Source organism: Colius striatus, chromosome 21 (genome assembly GCF_028858725.1).
Source record: "Colius striatus isolate bColStr4 chromosome 21, bColStr4.1.hap1, whole genome shotgun sequence".
In the NCBI taxonomy this organism is placed as follows: domain Eukaryota; kingdom Metazoa; phylum Chordata; class Aves; order Coliiformes; family Coliidae; genus Colius; species Colius striatus.
In genome coordinates this window covers 10077944-10100861 of record NC_084779.1, presented here as the reverse complement: position 1 = coordinate 10100861, position 22918 = coordinate 10077944, and the positions used below count along the sequence as shown (strand labels likewise).

General features: G+C 46.4%; 1 protein-coding gene across 2 annotated transcripts in view; it reads right to left on the bottom strand.

Annotated features, from left to right (window-relative positions):
• CAMTA1 (calmodulin binding transcription activator 1) overlaps positions 1–22918 on the bottom strand; it is a 244461-nt gene that overhangs the window by 106699 nt on the left and 114844 nt on the right. For both annotated transcript variants that reach the window (XM_062012821.1, XM_062012819.1), the window contains one exon: positions 12748–12819. In XM_062012821.1, the coding sequence (XP_061868805.1) occupies positions 12748–12819 (72 nt within the window). The remainder of the gene's footprint in view (positions 1–12747; positions 12820–22918) is intronic.

Here is a 22918-nt window from a genome sequence, read left to right as displayed (position 1 = left end):
ATACATGCAAACACATCCTCTGCATCACTGAGATGCAGCTGCTACATTCCGAGTCCCAGCATATAGTGAATTTTTATGGCTGAGCTATAAACCTCTGAAAAATGAGGTTTATAATAGAAACCCTGACACCACCTAAAATATAGCAGCACTATTGGGTGCTGCTGTAATATGGCCCTAATTTATAAACCATGGAGGAATCCTGTTCCATTTTGAAACTTACAGACAGTAATCTAGAAAAAGGGTAAACCACGAGGAAAAATGGTCGTGTTGTCCATGAGCTATGGTGTCTAGTCCATCCAACAACTCAAAAATCAAATAGGATGCCACAATATTTAGGCCATGCACTGAATCCTGCACTGTCACAAAATAAAAACATGGCGTATCCTAGGACTGGGGTATATTTCATAAAGCCATGTGCCATTTCCCATGCCTCTGGGCAGTATTTTTTTAGTGAAAATTTGATATGAGAACACTAGATGTAAAGAAAAAAAGAAAGACTAGAGAAACACAGCCCAGACCATCCAGTTTTGCTTGACATAATAAACGCTTTTGCAAGAGGGCTTCAATGTATTCCTGTTTAAATTGAAAAAAAGAGGCAAAGGGAGCAGTTTGTTTACTCACAGGAGACAAAAACTTATCACTAAATGTTAGGAACAAGCTCTTGGTGCCTGGAGCCTCCAGCTCCATGTTAAAACACACTGAGGAGATGGTAACTCATGGGGCACTGCTTTGTCTCACTGCTCAGCATCTGTTTTTCCACAGCACGCTGGACCAGAAACCCGTTAGAAACCTTGACAGTGACCCTAAAATGCTAAGCAGAGGTTTCAGCCTTGGGATTTACGTTTGGAGTTGTGCCTCTCTGGTCATCCCTGCCCTGGGATGCCTCTCCGGGGGCAGAGCGGGAGGAGGGAGCTGGACAGTTATCTGGTAACATGACACTCGCAGTTCTGGGAAACAACTGGGAACCTTTCGGCACAACTGTCAGAAATCAAGAAGGTGAGCAAGGATTTCAATTATTGCTGTTGTTTGCTTCACAGCCTGGAAAAAAGTCCCCTCTCTCCTACGCATTGGAGTTAACTCATCCCAGATACTGGGGTACCCCCTTACTGGCACTGAAGGGATCTTACTCCACAGCAAGAAATGACACTTCAGGGCTCAATAGCTGCCAGATTTATCCTGGAAATTTTTGTTGTGGCCATCCTGAATGTCTCTTCTACTTACTCTAAACAGTCTGCTTTTGCATACTGAGCATCAAAGGAGAATACACCCAGATTTATTACTCTTTTCCTGCTAAAACTGCTTCCCAGCAGGCTTCATGTAAGCGCAGTGCACTGTGTTCTTGTCAGTCACATCACTGCCCACCAGCGTGGTAACGCTTTACCTACCACAGGCTTCGCCCGTCCTACTCAAGTCAGCCCAAAGCCTTCTGGTCTCTTAATTAACAAAAAGCATGGCTTTGCTTGCAAAAGAAGCCAACAGCAGCCTCAGACAGCACTTCACACAGCTGCACTTGCCCCAAGAGCTTCACCACTGGGCACTGCAGCGATGCTCTGGGCAGCGATGCTGGGAACAGGCACAAGAGGGCTGAGCCCTTCATAACCGGTTAGAAGGCTAATGAGGGCATCTGCAGAAGGAATAGGCAGTAAAACTGAAACTAGATAGAAAATAAATATCCCAGAGCTGGATTTCTTAAAAAAGATTCTGCTGAGCTATAGTTCCACATCAAATTTTTATTGAATACATTTTCTACTGAGAATTTGTGCACTAAAACCAGTCAAAATCACATGAGAGGAGTATAAATTTCATGTACAGTTTTCACTGCAAATATCCTTCAAGAGAGGAAGGAAAAGCAGTGTTTAATCAAGCCACTCCACGTTCTCTCCTTCCTCCCCCCTGAAACACAAGGGGCAGGCTGGAAATCGGAGCTCAGGCAGCCCCAGAGGCAGGAGGAAGCCTCTGTGAGAAAGATGCTCTGCTTGAAGGTCACAGCGAGGGGGACACATTACACACCCTCTGCTGTGCCTAAAGACTTTGCCTGGGTCTGCTTCACTTACACTAAAGCCACGAAGAAGCTGGCATTTTAAAGCAACTGATGTTCTTAGCTCATGACATTAGTTCATGTGATTTCAGCAAGTCACTGTTAAAACCTAAACTTGATATCACTTTTCCCCCTAAACACAGAATTGTCCCTCCAAAAATTACACCGGTCACATTAACTCCTGAATCTGTAATGAGTTTCGTAATTGATTCTATAAAACCCAAAAATGTGGGTTCAGTTCCCTGAAAGGACACTGTGCAAGAAAGATTATGGGTCACTTTGAGCTGGGAAAAACTCTAGGATCTACAATGATATTACAGACAGAAAAGCAATTCTAGAGAACTTAGCAGCTTCCCAGCACCCAACAGTTGTGATTTCTTCCCACTATTGACTACAAGGTGAAGTCAGATAAAAAAGGTTTCCAGATTTTTCAGCATCATGTAAATCCTGAACAGGTCTAAAATCAGCCACCTCTCAGAGCTGATGTGGGATAGAGCAGCAACTGAGCCCAAGATGCTCCTGCAGATAATCTTTCCTGGGACAGTCAGTTACCTGGGCTCCTGAGTAAGAAACTACAGTGAAGAAGAAAGGGTCACTAAACAATAGACAGGAGATGACATCCCCCCATAGTTACAATTACTGTTTATCAGAGTGCCTCCCAGAACAGGTAGCAGGTTACAGGACGTATTTGCTGTAATTTTCCATGAAAAGAGGAACACTGCTTCTCAATTCAGAGTTGGTACTATGAAATGTATGGCTTCCTGCACCGACTCTGCTTTATTACAGAAAGCCCAGCGCGGTTACATTGCCTCCATGGAAACAAGTGACCTTGAAAGATGTTACATTCATTTTTCTTTCTGCATATTTTTGTGATGGATTTAATGTTCAATAAAACCGAAAGAATAACAGCATTTGTGGCTCGAGCTATTTGTGCAAGTGCCAAGCACTGCAGGAGGAGTTCAGGACTGATTTCTGCACCTCGCTCAACCCATTACAGCAAAACTGATGTTGCAGCTCAATTCTCTTCACTGTAGGCTGAGAAGGGGATTTGTTTTTCACGTGGATTCCTTTTCCTACAAAGTTTTACCCTATGCATGTAAGGCAAATCCCTAGCAGGACAGATGTGTGAAATACAAAAGCTTGAGGTGAGTGAAATTTCCTGATATGCTTCAGAAAGGCAACAGTCCTCCAAAGTATTAAATTATATGGACACTATAATGACAGAGACTCTTTTGCAATATTTGGTTGTAAAAAGAGGACAATATGGAGATGTATTCAATGCAACAGACTTGTTTTGTGCTGCAACAGACTTGTTTTGTGCTGGTTCTGTTATCAGGAAATCTAATTTCCTGGGAAGAGGTCATTCCATTTCACAGAGACTAAACTGATAAAAACCCCAACCTCTATTTTACTCTATCTAAATTGTGTTTGCTTTACTGCTGATGGCCAAGAACACAAGACTCACAGACTGTCATACAACATATGTCTTGCAGCAGCGTGACAGGCAGATGCAGAACAGCTGTCATGTAATGGAACAAAATGTATGATAAGAAAAATCTTACACTTTTTCCTTGACACAGAAAATGATGCCCTGAGGTATGACGCCTGCTCACGAGCGAAAGCCATTTATGTCATTCTCCTCCAGCTTTTGCCCCTTCACTAATATGTTAAAGAAAAGCAGTGAATGATCTTGCAGAGGACGAAGGCTGTGGTCCATATACACCACTCCTGTGGCGTCAGAGGTGGGTGGATCATTTCATAGCACAGACCACGAACCCCAGGCTGCTTGCAATAATCTTTGCTGACTTTCCCTAAGGGCAGTGCACCGTATCTACACTCACATATGTGACAGCCACTTTTTGGTCTGATGTATCACCGTGGCATGGACCCGTCAGAGGGACGCAGGGGTAGAGGTAGCTGCTGTGGGAGGTTACTCTGACGCAGAGCCCTGTCACTGGGTGCAGGGCAGGACGAGACAAGCGGCATTGCACGAAGTGGGGCTGGCGGCGGCAGCCGGACACAGCGCTCAGCAGAGAGGGACAGACGGGCACTGCTTCCAAAGAAAACATGATTGTAAGAAAGCAGAAGGGGCAGTAAGCTACAGGTTCTCATGGGCAGAAGGACAGCGAGAAAAGCATTCCAACCGCGGGCATCTGGGAAGAGATCTGTCCAAAACACTTACAAAAGCATGCCTTAGCAGATAAAACACAAAAGGGGGGTAACTCACTGCAGGCCAGAGCACTGAGTATTTGAAGAAAAGAAATATCCTGCATTAGAACGAGAGACTTGAGCCTTGGCAGCATCTGCTAAAAGTTCTCTGCTGCCCACACCAAAACAAACTCCAAATCTCCAAACTCAGATTCTAATTTGCTTCACTACAGAATTTCCAACCCAATGCCCAATTATGCCTCTCTGACGAGGGTGAAACTTCAGCCGATGGTATTATACATTCATGGACACCTGCAGACCTAATAATTGACCAGGGAGGATGTGGATGAGATCAGCAAAATTGCTGCATTGGTACTGCAAGCCTCAGTGTCCTATAGCAGGAAACAGCTTTGCTACTGCAAGGTGCATAATTTAATAAACCATTAACTCAAACCTGAGGTGAAGTAAATTCAGCATATTATATATTTCAAAATAGCATTAGAATTCAATTTAAGTGTCACCAAAAGCTTAATCCTCGGTATACAGAGCATATTAATAAGTGTCTTAGAGCCTGTGGTTTGATTTAATTTCCAGCTGAGTTGTGCTGTCACATCACTGTGATCCCTGCCGGGAGGATATCTCAGTGATAGCATCACCAGTCCAAACAGGAGCCGATTCAGACAGACGCAGGGTCCCGCTCTGCAGGGCCGTCCCGTGTGGGCAGGCAAAGGCAACGCAGTTTCCAGCTGGGTCACTTCAGGCTGCCACAGCTCCCCAGTGACAGCAGGGTCCTTGGCAGCATCCCCAAGCTCCCCCAAAAAACAACCCTACCTTCGCTTCCCTCTGTAGTCAGAGGGCAAAACACATTTTTGATACTGCAGCTGCTCCTGTAAAAGCTGCTGAGAAGAGGCAGAGGGAAGGCTGTTCGCACACAGCCACGCGTGCTGCTGGGACGATGCACAAAGAGCGGCTGCAGGCTCGGGCAGTGGCTGCCCCCGCACACAGCCTGGTCAGCGATGGAGACGCTGATCCCATCCCGTGAGGCAGGTGCAAAGTGCAAATGCTGTATCATTTCCAGCAAGAGCCAAGAGCATAAAACCTGCTTTCCATTTCTGAGGGAGTCGGACGTGATTTGGACTTTTTTACGTCGCCCCTGTAATAACTCCTCTTGATTAGCAACCCAGGCACGTCTCACAGCAGTTTGGGAAATGCATCTCTTCTATAAATGACAACAGATTATTTAAGCAACAACTAAAGCACTCTGACTGCTTTTTAGTTTGCTCGCATTAACGTCAGTCTCCTCATATATCTAGGGAACAAATCCGGGATTTTCTTTAAAATGGTGAAGAGCGATACAAAAATAGCAGAGTACTCATCTAAAATAAAGTTATGTGTTTGAAAGGCTTGGAAATTGTTTTTTAATCACTGGCGTCTTTCTTCTGGAATATAATCTGCCAGCTATACATTCTGCTTTTCTATCCAATTTCTCAGGAAAATGCAGCAAGTGTGTTAATAAATAATTTATAAAAACATTACAAAAGATAAAGCACTCCTGCTAAAATGTTTCCAGCCTTCGAGATACCAGTTCATTTGTAATCCTCTCTGCCTCCCCGTCACTGGAGCATCAGCAGAGGGTTATTGCTGCTGCCTCTTGCCGCAGTCCCATTTTATTCATCCTGCAGGTGTCAAAACACATCTTTGTCTTGGAAGTATCCAGACTGATAAAAGGGTATGGCCCAGCCTGAGTTGCAAGCTCAATTTTGTCTAGTACAGACTTTTGTCATGAAAAATGTTTTTCAGGGAAGCAACATCCTGATTTATTTCCATGGCCCCGTGTATGAGGATGGATGTAACACACAGACATGTGCCTGGTTTTCCTGAAGAGGAGGGTTCTTGCAGATGCTATTCCCTCCAGTGTTTTGTCCTTCCCCTAACAGCAAATGGGACATGCTCTCTGCAAAACTAAACAGAGTGGGTTTGGAGCACGGTGCACGCGACGGCTTTGTTCTTGGGATGAGGAAGGAGACCACTGTGAGGAAGTCAGCTCGTGATGAGCTGACAGATGGAATTCAATTTCGGTGAAGACTCTGTGAGAAGCTAACATTGCAGGCAAGGAAAACCTGAAGGAGGAAAAATCAAGCAAAAATAGCCTTCAGCTTCAACAGATCCTGTGTGCATCTGTATTGAAGACACTGAGATGGAAGGGGGGCTTCAACAGATGCAGGTGCTTTGAAAGCAAGTCAAGGAATGAGAACATAAGTGGAAAAGAGAGTTTATACAATAGGAGAACCACTGCAGGTGCTGAAGTGCCATTACTGGGGCTGCTGCCACCAGCTCTCAGCAGCCCTGGCAGGGCTCAGCCCCAGCACTCGTCCCTCCAGGCCAACCCATACAGGGGAACTCTGCTTGCCAGAAACTCTTCCAAACCAACCAAGCACCTTGAGACAACCATCTCGACCGAGGTGAGCTGTACATCAGCTGTGAGCCAGAGCCAGCAATGGTGCTGCCCAAGCACTGGCCCTTCCAAGGGACGAGCTGCAGGCATTTCCATCTTCAGCCCGCTCAAGGCACAGGGTGCAGGAGCTCCCGTCGCATGGCTGCAAACACAGGAGGCCTTTCAGAGGCAGTGAGCGGGTGCTGTGTCAGGGAGAGGACAGCAGCTGTCATTGTGTGTGACTCTCAGTGCCCATCACCAGAGCTGCCAGCGACAGCGGCCCCAGACGCCCCGGGAAGACGCAGCAGCAATCAGGAGGGAGATGACGAAGAGCAGACCTGCAGCAGCTGGCTCCCCTCAAAGACAAACGGCTCCTCTCAGGTCTCTGATGCTGAAGGCAAGAGGAGAGAGGTCTTCCAGCAATGCAGCATGCAGCTTTGTGGCTTTTGCTTCATCTTTATTTTACACAAACACTGGAGTACAGCAGATTGTCACTGTTAAAACTGCCTCTAACAATAGTTGAAGTTTTGGGCCACTCGTGTCGAATGGAACTTGAGTTTTACACAATGTGCAGAGCCACAAAAAGGCTCCTTTTAATCTGCTCAACTGTTCATCCCAGTGTTAAAATGAACTTTGCCGAGGGTGACCCCAGCACAAACCAAGGCTGGTTGAGATTGGCAGCTGGGCACCAGGCTAATGCATCCAGTAGCTTCTGCCTTCTAACCAAAACAAACAAAAAAAGGCAAGGTGTTTGCAAGGAGGCACAGCTAACACCTCTCACGTGTTTTTCCTAAATTCATTTTCAGGAGTAAATATTTGTCAGAAAAATTTTTTTAAAATAATGAAACCAGAAAATTACCAAACTCCTGGGACTCCAGGTGTACTGATCAATGCTTCCTGCACAGCTCCACCAGCTGCAGGAGTATTCCAGATCTTTAATGATCCCCGAATAACATGATGGGAAGTCTTGAGACACAACTGTTCCTGTGACTGCAAGGCAGTAGTCATGGCAAGGAGCATGCCTTCAGAAAGAGCTGGTGAGAAGATGAAAGATCTTTCACATTAAAAGAATATTGAGGAAGCCTGAAAAGGGTATCCACAACTTTTTTACTCTCTGAAAATGCTTTTGCACAGGGAAGCATTGTGAAACCCAGCAGAGCTGCAAAGGGACTGACTGTTGTATCCTACCAACTCCTGACCAGTGGGCACTTGCAAGTGCTTTTTCTGTTGCAGTTCAGAGCTGAATCAATGCAAAAGACAATTCTGCTGCTGCGGGTCACCGCAGAGGCACGCTCATGATGCTGAACCATGCTAGAGCCCATCAGGTAGCCCATGCCATACTCTGCTATACTTCAGTGATCACTTATTTTCATCATATAGGCTAAAACTCACTTTGGGAAAATGTTCTAGCATAGCAGCAAAAGTTTATATTGCCATTACAAAAAATGCAAAGGTTCATTATGCCACGAGTCTAACTCACACCTTGATCCCCAACAATAGGGGACCAATCTGAAGTGTCCACATACAGCACACGATCTTCAATGCTTTATTGCCCAGTTATTTCTATTTTACCCAAATGAAACATAAAAACACATTACTAAGCAAAAGTCTCAGGATTGTTTATGTGATTGTAGCACTTCCAATTTATGTTGAAAGGGACTAAAATCCTCAAGCTGTTTGTTGTTCTACAGCCAGGGACGTGGAAGACGCTGCTGACGTAGTGCACCACAAGTGATTAGAAGGGAAATGCTGCTTTGCTGAGACACCATGGGGAAAAAAGAAAAAGGAAGGTTTTCCTCTCACTTAGGACACAATGGAAAATCTGAGTAAAAAAAATACAGAATGAACACCACATTTCTGCAGGACAGTTGCAGATGTCATTTAAAGCTTTTCAACTGTTTTTCCAGGCCTCAGACTCCAGCCGTATGGCACCAGTGTGGAAGAGAGTAAGAGACACATCGCAGTTCGGGGGTAAAGACGAATCTTGTCTCCAATAATCCTTGCAAACAGCAGCCAGTCCTGGGAGCCTGGCAGGAAGATTAACGGGAAACTCCTGGGGTGCCAATTACCAATACACAGAAGGGAACACTCCATTTTGCCACTCAGCTGTGCCAATGTTTGAAAATTGTCTGTATCAGAGAACCCACATTTTCCCTGCATCTGTCATCATGAGTACAAACAGGGATTTGTTTCTTCTCCTCCTTCCAGTGACAGAAGTCCCGATGCCATTTGGAAGGTGTGAGCAGGGGCAGCGCGGGTGTTGGTACAGGCGCGTCCCGTCGGCAGACAAACCCCAAACCCCGTGGCAGTGCCTGTGCACTGAGCACTTCCAGCAGCCTGGGGACCTGCCATTGTTCAGACCTCAAAAAAGGCTTCAGTGGTGTCTCTCTGCGCTTGACTGGCTGTGAGACTCTTGGGCACTGCCACTTTGAAGCAGCTAACATGTCATGCAAAAAACAGTAATAATACTACCAGAGTCCTCCCCAGTGCTTCCTGAGGGGATCATCTGCACCCTCAGCCCTGTCCTTTCCTCTGCCTGTCACTCAGAGCATCATCTTATTTCCCAAAATCAGAAAATTGTAAGAGAAAAATAAAGAAAAGAGAACACAATGTAGGAAACCACCCGCAGCACCATCTCCCTGCGAGAGGCCGCCAGCACCTGGGGCTGCACCATCTCCGGCAGACACACTACAACACTTGCTCAGCAATTACAGTGTCTATTACAAATAATAAAGGTGCTTGGGGTAAGGTAGCATTGAAAATCTGTTAACAACAAAGCTTGAAATGTCTCAGAAATGTGAACCCCCTTCAGAACAGAACAGAGAGGTGGAGAGCTGGGCTGAGCTGCCCGCAGTTCCCACACATAGCCTCTGCCCATGGCCTCACTCACAGCGGAGACTCAAAGCCCCACTCTGCCTGCTGACAGTTTGAGCTGATTGGTTTTCATGTCTTCTCCCTTTGGCCACTCTGCGGGGAGTAGGCTCATTGTGCCAATCATAAATGGCAATGCAAAGTTGTTTAAGTAAGAAATCAGATACCACCACATAATTAATGGCTATAGCACAGCATAAATGCACAAGAGAGACTGCTAGTCTCTGTGGCTTGCTTGAGTCTTGGCCTTTATGCTGAAAATGCTAGTCAGAAAAGATCAAGAACAATTGCATGGGGATTTTTAATCAATATCTAACCTGACAATAGGATTTGGAGGAAGATCGTCCCATAAAACATAGGCAGCATCACAGACTAATTGTATTTACTTCCTATTGACCAGAGATTCACAGGCAGAGAGCTCTGCATCCCAGGAAGGTACTATATGTCCCTCAAAAAAGTGACTCACCCATTTTCCTCGGTGAATCAAAAAGATAAACATTTTGTTGGAGGTTAATGTCAAACATTGCTCCATCTGTACCTGTTTTGGAATATCAAAGTCATTTATTGCATGGCGTTGAAGTGAAAGACAGTGAAGCAGATGCACAAAACACCTTCTCCCTCTGTCGTTTTGGTCTCATTCCCTCTAAATTCACTGTGGAGCTGAACAGAAACATTGTGCAGATGCTAGAAAAGCATCATCTATTCTTGGCCAGCTCCTTTCTCTCTGGTTGCATAACCTTGAGTGCGTGATTGAAGGATGCCCATTGATGCCTGTGAGATGCTGTCATGAATCATAGATCCCTATTCCTCCCACAGAAAAGGCATGTCCTTGTTCCTGAATACCATAACAAGATGTCCTGCATCACATACTTTCCATCCACTTATCTCTAACCAAAGCAATTATCAGAACAAAGATGTTTAAATGTTGACACACACCCTCTGAACATGAATGAGACAGACTTTAGGGTACAGGTAAGAATATCCCATGGTGTTGCAATGCAACTCACTGGATACAAGCTCGCTAACTGCCACGACAGCCAAGTCCATCAATACTTCTACACAGCATGGAGCAGAAATAGGAAGAAATAAAAAGCTCATGATTAAAGAGGGGTGATTTACAAGGGGAGGACATCTGGGGAGAAAAGCACAGGCTCACCAAACCCACAACAGAGCAGAACCTGGGGACTGCCTGTGGTCCAAGAGCATCCAGCTAAGCAAGTAATGCTCATGCTGAAGGATAACGGATCGAAATCATGGGAAATTTCCTGATGAAAAAATGGCCAAAGCTAGAAAATACTCTCTCAAAGCTACTGGACAAAGCTTCGTAGTTTGGGAGCAAACCTCCCTAAAGGTCACAGCCCAATTTTAGGTTGGAGCTCTGCAGCTTGATTTTGCGTCATCTGTTCCTCTTGGGATCTAGTAAGAACCACTCTGCTGTCTGCCCTGAATTTCTTCAGGAACAGGGTCCTTCCTCAACATTTTCAGTTTATGCAAAAATATTTCATGAGCTGAGCTGCCCTTCAGGGATGCTGCAAAACTCCTGGCACTGGTGGTGGCAGCAGCCGGGCTGAGAGACCTGCAGTACCTTCCAGCCCCACGCAGTGCCGGTCCCTCCCCGGGTGCCCGAGGCAGTGGGTGAAGGATGCTGCCACCAAGCCTCAGCTCAAACTCCTGCTCCTGAGTAGGCAAGAACAGAGGAACCAAGTAACCTGCTATTCTGCCCACCATGTTCCTCTCTGCCTTCAGACATACACTGAGGACAGATGCTGGCTTGGGACACAACATGCTGTGCCAGCAGGTATTCAGAGAAAATTCAATGTTTCCTGTGAACTGTGGTGTCACACTACCTGCCATGGGCACTGGCAGAGGTGGGTGCAGAACCACCCTCTGAGCAGCTCTCTGCCACCCAAGGCAAACCACACTTGTAAGCTCAGGGGTTTTGCTCAGTTGGCACACTGAACCGTGAACAGTTAATGGCTTCTTTGGGCACACCTACACCCTGCTCCCGCTCTTCTCACTGCATCCCACCATGGACACAGGTCAGGATCTCAGGATTCTGTGAGGAAAAACCACTAAATGTCTGCAGGACCAATGTGACCGTGCTGCATTTTCGGTCAAGTCACGGCTTTGCTCCATGGAGGTGAAATACTGCTCCCACCACTGCAGCAAAGCCCTTTCCTCATTACTTACAGCATTTACATGCAGGGGCTGCAAACAGAGCTGAGATACACATAGCCTCGCAGATGACAGGGACATTTTGTGCACGCTCCCTTTGGTTATGTCCACAGTGTGGCAACTGTCCTCTGTGGGTCATGAGGCATCTTTCACGTAGCAGTAACAGCAGCAGCATCTTCTTTTTTAATATGGAAGTGTGATTGTAAAACCCGGGGAAAAAGGGTTTATTTTCCATTTGCTTCCTGAAACAGATGCCACTTTCCTCAGATCTGTTTTTTTCCAGGACTGTGGGGGGGATGTGTGTTTTTAATCTTTAAAACAGTAATAATATTGCAATATGTGTCAAATGCTGTTTCATAGCAAAAGGAAACAGGTCGCTTCCACTTTGTAAGCAAAGGCAACCAGTCAATAACATAAATAACTCTGTGAACACAGGGTGAGCATCTAGGCCCAGCAAACACTCAACCCATGAAAACTCCTGCACGTGAACCCAAGCACACCCACCACAGCCTGTGGATCCCTGGGTGGGGATCAGGATCAGGACACTACCCCAACCCCGTAGAAATAAGAGGAAAACTCCACTCATCTCCTCCAGGGGCTTCACTGTGCCTACAACAACCAGAAGAAAAATCGTTGTGTGACTCCAAGAAACTCCCTCGAGACTGAACTCCCCATCAGTGGAATCAGATCCATTGCAAGGCTGGCCACAGGGTTCACCCAAATTCCAACCCAGCCACAGGGCTGATTTCCCTCTCATGCCCCATCAGTGCCTGTACAGCAGCTGCTCCCCGAGCTCTTGTGCCTGCCTTGCTCCAGAATGGGGAAACACAACTGAAAACCTTACACAATTCTCACTTTGGCTGACATTTGAGCTGGCATCAGTTCTGTATTTGCTAGAGAAAATATATCACAGCTCTGAACAGAGACATGCAACTAAGAAAACCCCCATCGTCTTCAGACAAACACAATCTCTCTCTAGCAAGGAAAGACAGGACCCGCCAACCTCCCCAGCCACAGTCCATCACAGCCTGACAAGCCTGGCCAGATTATCCCCAGAAGAGAGGAACTGTCGTCATCCTACCTGCAGAAGCCAGTAGCACCTTCTGTGAAACGTGGGGATGATGGAGGAATGGACGTAGCAGCCGTACAAGCACTAGGGACACAAGAGAGAAAGCAGAATCAGGTTAGCAAAGGACACTATCACCTGAAGAGGCAGTGCTGGGGAGGATGTGGTTCTGAAATCAGCCCAGGGCTGGCAACACATGCTGCCAGATTACAGCACCACAACATTTTGTCTTAAACATTGCTATGAGTTACAGTCACCCAGCTGAGGGCAGAGCAAACAGTGTCCCTGTGGTGCTCTGCATCGTGATGCCCAGCACGGGGTGCCTCTGGTTACCTGCATCTCAGTCTTTGTTTCAATGTATTTTTGTCTTGTAAAAACTACAACACAAACATCTCTCCCACCTGCTGATGTACACTGGAAAGTTGGAGTTTGTAAACAAAAAAAGTTGCTGTCAGGTACTGTATACAGCAAAACCCCAAAACAAAGTTGCTTTTCTCCTTTAGAATGAACTCTGCTTCTTTGATTAACTGAAATCAGTAAGGCTCAGGAAGTCTTTCTGCAGGAAAAAATAAAATTTTCACTACACTGAAACTTTCCAGCACTGCTGTCGGTTGGAAGGTAAGCCCAGTGCGAACAAGACACACAAAACTGGTTTTAATTTAAAAGATCCCAATACAATTCCTGTCCACAGGATTTGTTTATTATTAAGAAAGCAATATTATTTTCTGACACTGCTGGATTTCATGCAGTGCACATGGGGGATGGGTGTGGGTGTAATGGTACATTCTCCCCTACCAAAAATGATTACTTTTCCTTAAATGAGAGATTGCAACAGCCCAGCAATCTGCTCACAGCTTTCTTCAGACATTCCCCCTGGAAGATCAGGGGCCCCATATATTTTAGGCACATCAGTGTTCTGCCACTACAGAAGGGAAAAAACCAAGACCCAACTGCAGTGGATTCTTAAGGGTAATTTCCTTTTATTGTTTTACTCCAGTGACTGCACCGATACGATGACTCTCATGATTAACATGCTCTTCACTTGCTCACAGTCCCGTCTGTACCCTGCCAGGAGCCCTCACCAGCGTGGTGTGTGGGAAGCACCACACTCGGCAGCAGTGGCTGCAGGACGGCATAGCCCCGGCTCTGGCCACAGGCCACACCACAGTGTGACTTTAAACTGCGTGAAGCAGGACCTAAGTGGTACTGGAAAAAACTTATCACCAAACCACCATATCAGTTGCCTCAAATACCTGTTTTTCAGGTAGAGGTGCCACAGCATGAACAGGCTGATGCGTGGCATCGAGGCACTACGAGCCTGGTGGGTGACCTGTGCTCAGTGCCGTGGTGATGCCATGATCATGGCCACAGCTCCACCCATGCCAGACCCTGGTGTGAGATGCCACCCAGGGGGCATGAACGCAGGGCAGCACGTAAATCTTTTATAATCCTTCTGCCTGGAAGGCACCTCACCAACTGCATGAACACTCTGCAAGCAGCAGTCCCAGCGTGCCCTGTGACAGGGCGGGCGCGGAGCTGTGGCGTCGAAGCGCACGCTCATCAGCCAGCACACAGGGCTGCCAGAGCATCTCCTCCCCAAGATCATCACTCACAAGGTCAGCCTGAATTAAAAAGGATTTAAGGTCTGCTGGCTGCTATCACCGAGTTATTTTTAAAATACAAATGACAGAGATTAATAATGTTTTTAAATGTGTCAAGGGTACATTCCTCACACAAAAAAGGCAGGGAGAAAAAATAGAGGGGAAAAAAATCTGCAGAAAATAATCCAAAGAAAAGCTTAACATTTAAATCCCACCACTCAGCCTGGGGAAAAGCGGACGTCGTTTGTTTAAGATAATCCCTGACAGCAACTCCTGCCTGCATGGCTCTGGGCACCACATTGAAAAGTCTTTAATATTTGGTTCTGCTGACTCAGAGCTGGTCCCCTCACTTCAGAAAGCAGCTCGGTAGGTGCAATATCTCCCAGTTAGACCAGCTTCTCAGTGAGGACAGGAAAGCTGGTCTGGAGCACAGCACTGGAGGAGCTTCTGTGACAGACAGGAACAGCCATAGCGTCTCATGCAATACAGATCAATACAGATCATTGTGTATCAGCACACCCCCACTTGCTCCCGAACCTCAGGTTATTGCAAAGTCGATCAGAACTTCACCGTGATTAGAACAAAAACTGACCAGAGCTAAGGCTGAGCTCCTTGCAGCTCGCTGCATTTAGTAGTCAGGAAAGCTGCTCTCTACTTCCAGATCTGTCTCACACAGAATTCTAGAGATGCCAATAATGAATTACATAAAAGCATCTCACCTCCATGAAACTAGCTTTCAGCATTTCAGCAAGCCATTAAGAAAACCCTAATGGTATACAGAATTTACGAAGCATCCACAATACAGAACTGAATTTAAAGAATTTTCTTGGTTTTTTTTCTCCTCCACAGGGTACAGCACAGGAATCTGGTTTTGGACTGATGCTTTGGTGCTGCATGCTCTAACGTGGCAGTTGGGATGAAGGCCGCCCATGTGAGAGCAAACCTCCTCACCTCAGAGAAAAAGTGGGGAATTCTTCTTCATCAGCACTGTGTTGCTTGCACCAAGAGATAACACAGCTGCAGAGAAACTCACTGCAGTGGGAGAAACAGCCTGGAAACACATCCTCTGGAGTAAAGGTGAAATGAGCGATGGTGGCAATAAAAACTACATTAATTTCAAATAAAAAGATATAAAGAGATGTTTAAGATATATAAATAGAAACCTTAGAAATCTGAGCTTTGTTGTTTTGGAGGATTTTCAAGGTTAATGCTGTTAGAGGACATCAGGGCTGAGGTTGGAGCGTGCGGTACCGGTGGGTTTAGGGGGAGAGGGTGCACAAGGGCCATCTGCCCACACTCAGCTCCACTGACTCCACACCTGACCCTGGGGCACCACGAACCCTCTGCCTCGCAGCAGCTAGAGGCTGCCAAGGGCCCAGTTGGCAGCGGATGGCTCCGACTTGTGACAGCATGGAATTACCTCCCTGTCTGGCCTTAAGAGAGAGGTAACCAGGGCACGCTCAATGTGTTCAGCTGAAGGAGCCCTTAAAATGAATTCTTGCTCAAAACCGGCAAGAGGAGTTTCATTAGCCGGGTTTTCTGGTTTGGCTTTTTTTATCGAGGAGGTAAAAGCTGTGGAGGCCTGTGTGTCTGTGGCTATGTTAATGCCAGGCTGGGCGCTCAGCCAATGCATTAAGTGAAATCGAATTCCTGAAACCAGCTTTAATCAGCAGATTTTTAAGGTTAGAATGACTCTCTCCTCTGGAAGGCTTGCCAAGGTTAATTCTGTCCCGAGCAGGCTGAATTAATGGGCTGGACAGGGGAGAACATTTTTTTTCACAATTCTCTTTTAAGTTTACAAAATCTCCAGGAGAAAAGAAATGGCATTTTTGAAACGTCTGAGGAGAAATGCCACTTCAGCATCTTATCGATTTCTGTTTTGAGAACAGAGGCCAAGATGTGAGCGGCTGCCACGGCTGGCAGGAGCCATGTGGCACGGGAGCTGGCATCGGCTCGTCCCCTGAGGGACCCAGCCAAGGGCCACGGGTGCTGGCCCGTGGGGATGGCTCCTGGCCACGGCAGCACAGGGCCCATGGGGATGGGACAGGGCCACTCCTGGCAGCAGCAGTGGCATGGTCCAGCACTACTGCAGCAGCTCCTGTGGCCCGTGCCACGGCCGCCTTTGCGAAGAGTGTGCCTGTCCTTGCACATTACACAGAGGTCAGAGCTGGAGGGTGCACAGGGTACAGACCCAAAGTCCTGCAGTTGTAGGGGATCCTCCTCTGGGCTGACAAACCAGCTGAGAGCAGCAACCCACACAAATCCTCCTGAACACAACACCCACGCCTGCCTCCAGAAGCTCGTGGCTGTAAGCGCTTTCTCTGCAGCCCCCACACTGCTCCCAGACAGCCAGGCCCTGCCAGCTCCACTTCATCTTGCACCCTTTTAAAATCAATTGATAATTAAAGAGAAAAGAGCCTTCTCTGGACAAAGGGGGAAGAGGCATGCAATTAAAACTGCATACCTCTCCATTTATATGCAGTCCACATCTTGCATTATCAACTTTCTGAAAACCAGGGGGGGCAGAAATCAAAGTATTGGTGTAGTTTTTTTACCCTGAGCTCCTTAAAGTGATTGTGGCTTATTTAAAAATAATACAATAATGCTGAGGTGTTCTTCCTTAACAAGAACACCTTGGGAATGAAAATAGGAAAGCAAGAGAATAAAAAATTCAAGATAGGGTTGGATAGGCTTTGAAATTCTTCTCCCTTGTGAGTTACACTAGTGGATATTTAAAAAAGAAATAAAACCACCTAGATTTTGTTCAGATTTCCACACTGAATCCCTAATTCCCCTAATAAGAAGCTAAATCAATCTTTAGCGAACAAATCACGTAAGACCTGTGGCTCTAAATTATTAAAATATACTTGAGTAATATTATGGTGCAGGGCTTCAACTTCAAATACCCCATCAGCTCGCAGACATCACATAGATGATCTGTAGAGGTAACTGGGGAAAAAGGACTATGCCCTCTATTTGTGGGCTTATGGGACCAGGCTCCTTGCTCAGTGCCACAGGTGCCTTTCCTGAACAGCAAACCCCTGAGTGCTGGCCATCAGAGATGTCCCTCTCCACCCATTTGGAAGCCATATTGGTGTCTCTGTATCCCTGTCAGTTTTTCAGATCCTCCTTCTTTCTTTTGGAGAAGGAGAAATGAATCTGCTGGGAAAGTGCACATTTCCTGTGCAAACCCTAACAGCTTAGGATTTGCACTGAAATCCCTAAACAAATAGCTTTTTCAAACAAACATGCTCATGGCAACAGTAGTAAAAAATGCCCTAAATAATGGAATCCAACTATCAGAGAAGTGAAATCCAAAACACGGTTTAAAAAAGAGAAAAAGCAAGAAATCATCAAAATAGAGAACGTGAAACTCCTTATGAAATGGCTTCTGAACCCAGCAAATGTACCAACAAAAGAAAAGGCTGCTGACTGCAGCCACCTGAGTGTGGCAAGGGCTTGAAGCCCACATAGAAATGTCCACCAAACACCCCAAGAAGCCCAACGTGAGGGAAGCATCACGCCCCAAGAGCTGCGTGGACGTGTGCTCCAACCTGTGCTGGCCGCTGCCAAGTTCTGTGTCTGTGCCACTGTGCAGCACTAAGGCAGAGACACCTCTGGAACTGCCTCTGGTGCCCACTGCCCTACCACTGACATAACACTTCCTATGGCACACAGAAGGGCATCAAAGGCCCGACAGGAACACAATGTCAACACTTAACAAGTCAGGGATGGGGCCAACAACCACTTAAATGGCCCCATCAATTCAATGGAGCATGGAAGGATGGAAAGCCACTGCCACCACTCTCTGCTCTTGTGGAGGTGGCGGGCAGCATGCACTCAAGCCTGGCAGTTAGTTAATCAAATCCCCGTTACACCACCACACTGCACAGAATCTCCCTCTGTAATTACACCGACGATTCGAGCTTCTCCATCCATTCCCATCAGGGAACAGCACACGGCTTGCAGCAGCACCACTGCTACCACGGATCAAACCTCCCAGGAAAGCCAAATGAGGCGTTGGGTTCATTCTTCTCATCATCCTGATGACAGGGTACAGGTCTAAATTAGCGGCTGCATCTGAGCCGAATCAAGCTCTGCCCTCCCCTTCCACCTGCCTGGTACCGGCGCAGCCATGTCAGGAATGGCACAACACAGCAACAGTGAGCAGGATGCGCCTGGTGCTGCTGTCTCAGATGCAGAACAGAAAACAGAGATGCAGCTTGCAAGTTCTCACATCAGCATCCTTAAATGCAGCAACCTGTGTTTCAGAGATACCAGTCAAAACGCAACAACAAAACCCACCCTTGCATCCCTACTGCAGACACTTCTCCCATCTCTTCATACAGATACCACTGTTACCCCATTCTTTTCAACAACTTTTTCATACCTCAGCAGAGACACTATCCAGTCTTTCTGAAACTGATTTCTCTGGATTTCATACAAACACAACCAGCAAAGTTTGACAGCTGTCTGTAGTAATACATTTGTTTTACATGTAGGAGCCATTTTCCATCTGCGTAGCAAGTACCCACAAAATTCTCTGCCAATCTTCTCCAACAGGGCAGAGCACAGTTGGAAAAGCAAGGCGACTGAAAACCTCATGTCTCTAACGGGAGCTGCCTCTTGGCCATTTAATTAGCAAGCACCAGGGAAAACCCTCAAATTTTACGTGCATCACCTCTCTTTTCAAACAGACCTGAAGTAAGTGCTCTCTGAGATCAGGTTATCTTGTAGCAGATGGTCCTTCCTTCAGGACAGAGATGCTAAAGCCACGGCCACGTTCCAAATCCATTTAAACATCAGATTACACTTGCCCCTGTCAGCCACAGGAGCTGAGAGACAGCACCGGCTCCCGCCTGCTCCATTAATCAACATTCAGTGAGAAAAGCCAACGTGCTGCTATAAAACCCCGACTCAATGCCAACATCATGCACAGGGAACCTAGTACCATCAATCTTACCTCTCCTCCCCTGGCAGTGAGATGCGTCTGGGGAGGGGGGAGCAATGATGGGGGCTTGGCCAAGCAAGTGGAAAAGCGGGTTTTTGACAACTCTCACAGGGCAAAGTGATGCACAGTGACACCAAACTGATGGAGACACGACAAGAAACCGACCTCGATGTTTCTCTGTGGACATCAGTCCCTGGTTCAGCCTTTTAAAGCAGGGAGGTGTAACCGTGGCTGAACCCTGCAGCACCGAGGAACCAGCCAGGGCAGCAGGCAGGCTACACCCAGAGCTCTTATCTTGATCTAGAAAGGGATAAAAGTGTCATAACATAGGGAAGCATCCAAAATTTCCTGTTACTGCAGCAAATCTTCAACTACAACACTGCTAAACATGTTTTCTCACTCCTGATCTTAGTGGGACATAGACATTAGCCAGGTCTGGATTTTCCTCCAACAGTTATAGATAGTAACTGTGATTCAGCAACATCCAGAAAACTTACTCAGATCTCAGTGCTGGACAGGTCTGTGATGCTGGCAAGGTTTGCCTGTTATTGATGTCAGCAACACTTATACAGTTGCTTACAGTTGGCTGATTTGGGCAAGGAGTCCCTACATACTGACAACAGATCACAAAAAGAACTTAAAATCTCTACATGCTTGCACATGCACAAAAGCACAGTCCTGGAGAACCCGGCTCTCCATCTCTGGGCTACAGGTGGCACGGCTGCAGCATCACCTCTGTACCTCTGTGGCACTGGGGCACCGGCTGCCGCTCAGATATTCAGCCTGGTGAAAGAGTTTTGGTTTTAATCCTATTGGCTCTTTTTCTGCTGTGTTTCAAACCCTCATAACGCCCTTGATGTCACCAGCAGTTACATCCAGATAATCTAGAGTTAAGCTATTTATTGCAGGACCTTGTCACTTTCAGTATCTTTTGTTACCAAATATTGTTCTGTTTACCTCAGGACTTGTTAGAAACCAATTTTTGAAACGTTCAATAATTAATGAAATATTTCAATGTTTAATGGGCTCTTTTTCCAACACTTCTTTCCCTCTCTGATGCTCTGGAGTCACTGCAAGGACTGTGAGTTTAAACTTTCAACAGCAGGATTATTTGTAACAGTAAGACATTGGCTAACTGGCAGATGTAACTCTGCAAATGTACATAGCCCACTGCACCACTGGGCACCACCATATTCCTTCCACCAGACTTGCCACAGAGGAGAAGTTACACAGAAATCTTATGATGACTCCAGAGGGGCAGGGCTGTCACACGGTGGGCTAAATTATTACAGGAACAGCCAAATTGGTAACAGTGCTCTCCAGCCAGCCCAAACCTCTCTTTTCTACACCTGGTCTTTACACTGGTAGCCTGTGTTTTTCAGCAAGAGCATTTACTGGTACTGTCCTGAATCCTGACTCCTCCTGCTTTTACCCTGCAGCTCAAAAGCAAACTGCAGCCCAAGGTCAAGCCCTTCTGGCAGACTGCCCATGTCCCGTGCAAGCTGCTGTCTCTCAGTGTGAGGGAACCTGGACAGAAACCAGTGCCTCAACCTGCTGGTCATGCCTGTGGAGGCCAAGCAGCAAAGGCAGCCCCAGCAGGGACAGATTCACCCCTCTGCATCAGCCAGAAGCACGCTGGCTCCACGGCCTCCCACCGCAGACTGAACACCACCGCAGCACGCTACCCCCCAGCTATCAAACTCTTCTTATTTTTTATACTAGTAATTCTTTTAATAACAATTCTTCAAATATTTATGAAAAGAAATGCACGAGGCCAGTTCAGCAAGAAGAGATAGCTTTAATCTCAGCACGCTCTGCAGCAATCCTGCCTGCTGCTCTGCAACAAGAGAAACGACCTGCAGAGCCACCTAATCCCCCGGCAGTGAAACTCCAGCCCTGCTGCAGTTGGTGGGAATTCTGCCATCGGCTGCAACGTGGTGAGTGTTTCAACATCTTTCCTAAGTCTACCACACCACATCCTGTACTAAGTCACGGCATGAAAAGCACAAGGTGCTGTTTCTCTGCAAATGAACATTAGACAGCATCTCTACAAGCACAAAAGTTGATACGAATTTTCTGTTATTTGCGATGCTGTCAACTGCAAGACGATTCAATAGGAACTGCCCTCACTACTCTGCTATTTTATTGCTCAAATTCGTATTAACTGCACACTTGCAATTGGGTTATCCTTGAGTTTTGACTACAACTAACCTCATAAAATCTTTCATGAATTCCATACGAAGCAAAATCCACAGCCCAGTCCTGCTGTAAGATCATTGGTATGCAGCCCCATACACCCACCTGCACTAGCTGCCTGTTCATAAATGCATATTTCTTTATTAATATGGGGATACTTTAATCTCAGTCTAATTTTACCTTTAGGGAAGCTATATCCCGAGGCTGCCAGGAGCTAAAACCCTCCAGATGCAGTGATGTAATTTGTATTCAAAGCAGCAGGTCTATCTGTCAACATGTTTGTCTCCCCTATCTGCCAACTCTTATTTATAATCCCATTCAGATTAATGAATGACAGTAGTTCTCATCACAAGAAATTTGATTAATCAATTTAAGTGCTTAATCACTCTGGCCTGGGTGAGAACCTTATGGGAGGGATGCTGCCTGCATAGGGACAAAGTTGTGAGACATGGGAAGAAAGCATCGCAGTTTTCCCTTGGGAGCAATTCAAGGAGGGAGTGAGCACAGGATCCTCAATGGGATTACGAGATTTCCAGAAGCAGAAAGTTTCCTTAGGGCCAGTGGTCATGGCCAATTAGTCACGAAACATTCTTTTCAAACTACCTCCTAATCTGACATAAAAAGCTTCACACCAGCTACCTCATTACCTGCTACTGTGTCACTTGCCACCAAACTCAAAAACCATCCATCACAAAAAACCTTGTGGATGACCTGAATCACATGATAAAACAAATCAAACAAACATATATAACATCTGAGTCTCAGGAATAACATGATCTTATAACATCTGAGTCTCAGGAATAACATGATCTTGTCTTCTGTGAGAGAGAAGTTTACAGAGAAGTATCCCTCTTTGCTAGCACACAAGATATATCTGAACTCTGACAAAGCAGCAGGCGATTTTCACAAACTGGCTCTGGATATTAAGTTAATGGGCATCTTGTGACTACACCAGTCAATATTGCTTCAAAATAAGTAACAGCTGTCCTGCTGCCAAGCCTCGTCTCGTGGCCACTCATTGGAAATTAAGATCAGAGTCTCCTGACCATGCTCTTCAGGAATCAAAGCCCAGAACTATTAAATCTTTGCATCAGTGATCTGACAACAAACAGAGAGTTGCTGAAAACCAAAGTTACAAGCAACCAAAGGAGCAGGCAGCATGGGCAGGGTCATCACGTGGAGGGAAGGTGAACTCCCTCCAAGGAAGTCAAGCGTCTGGGTCACCATTTCTCCGAGATGGGGGGACACTTCTTGGAGGGTAATAAGGGCCCTGGAAAGGATTACACAGCCACAGCATCCATGGGGGGTTAGTAAAAGGAAGAGTGGTACAAAAGGCTGCATCTGCTCCATGAGACAGTTTCTAATCCAACACTCTCTTGGCAGTTACTCAAGTGGGACACATAAAACCTACAGGACAGAGACATTACCCAGGTCCCCG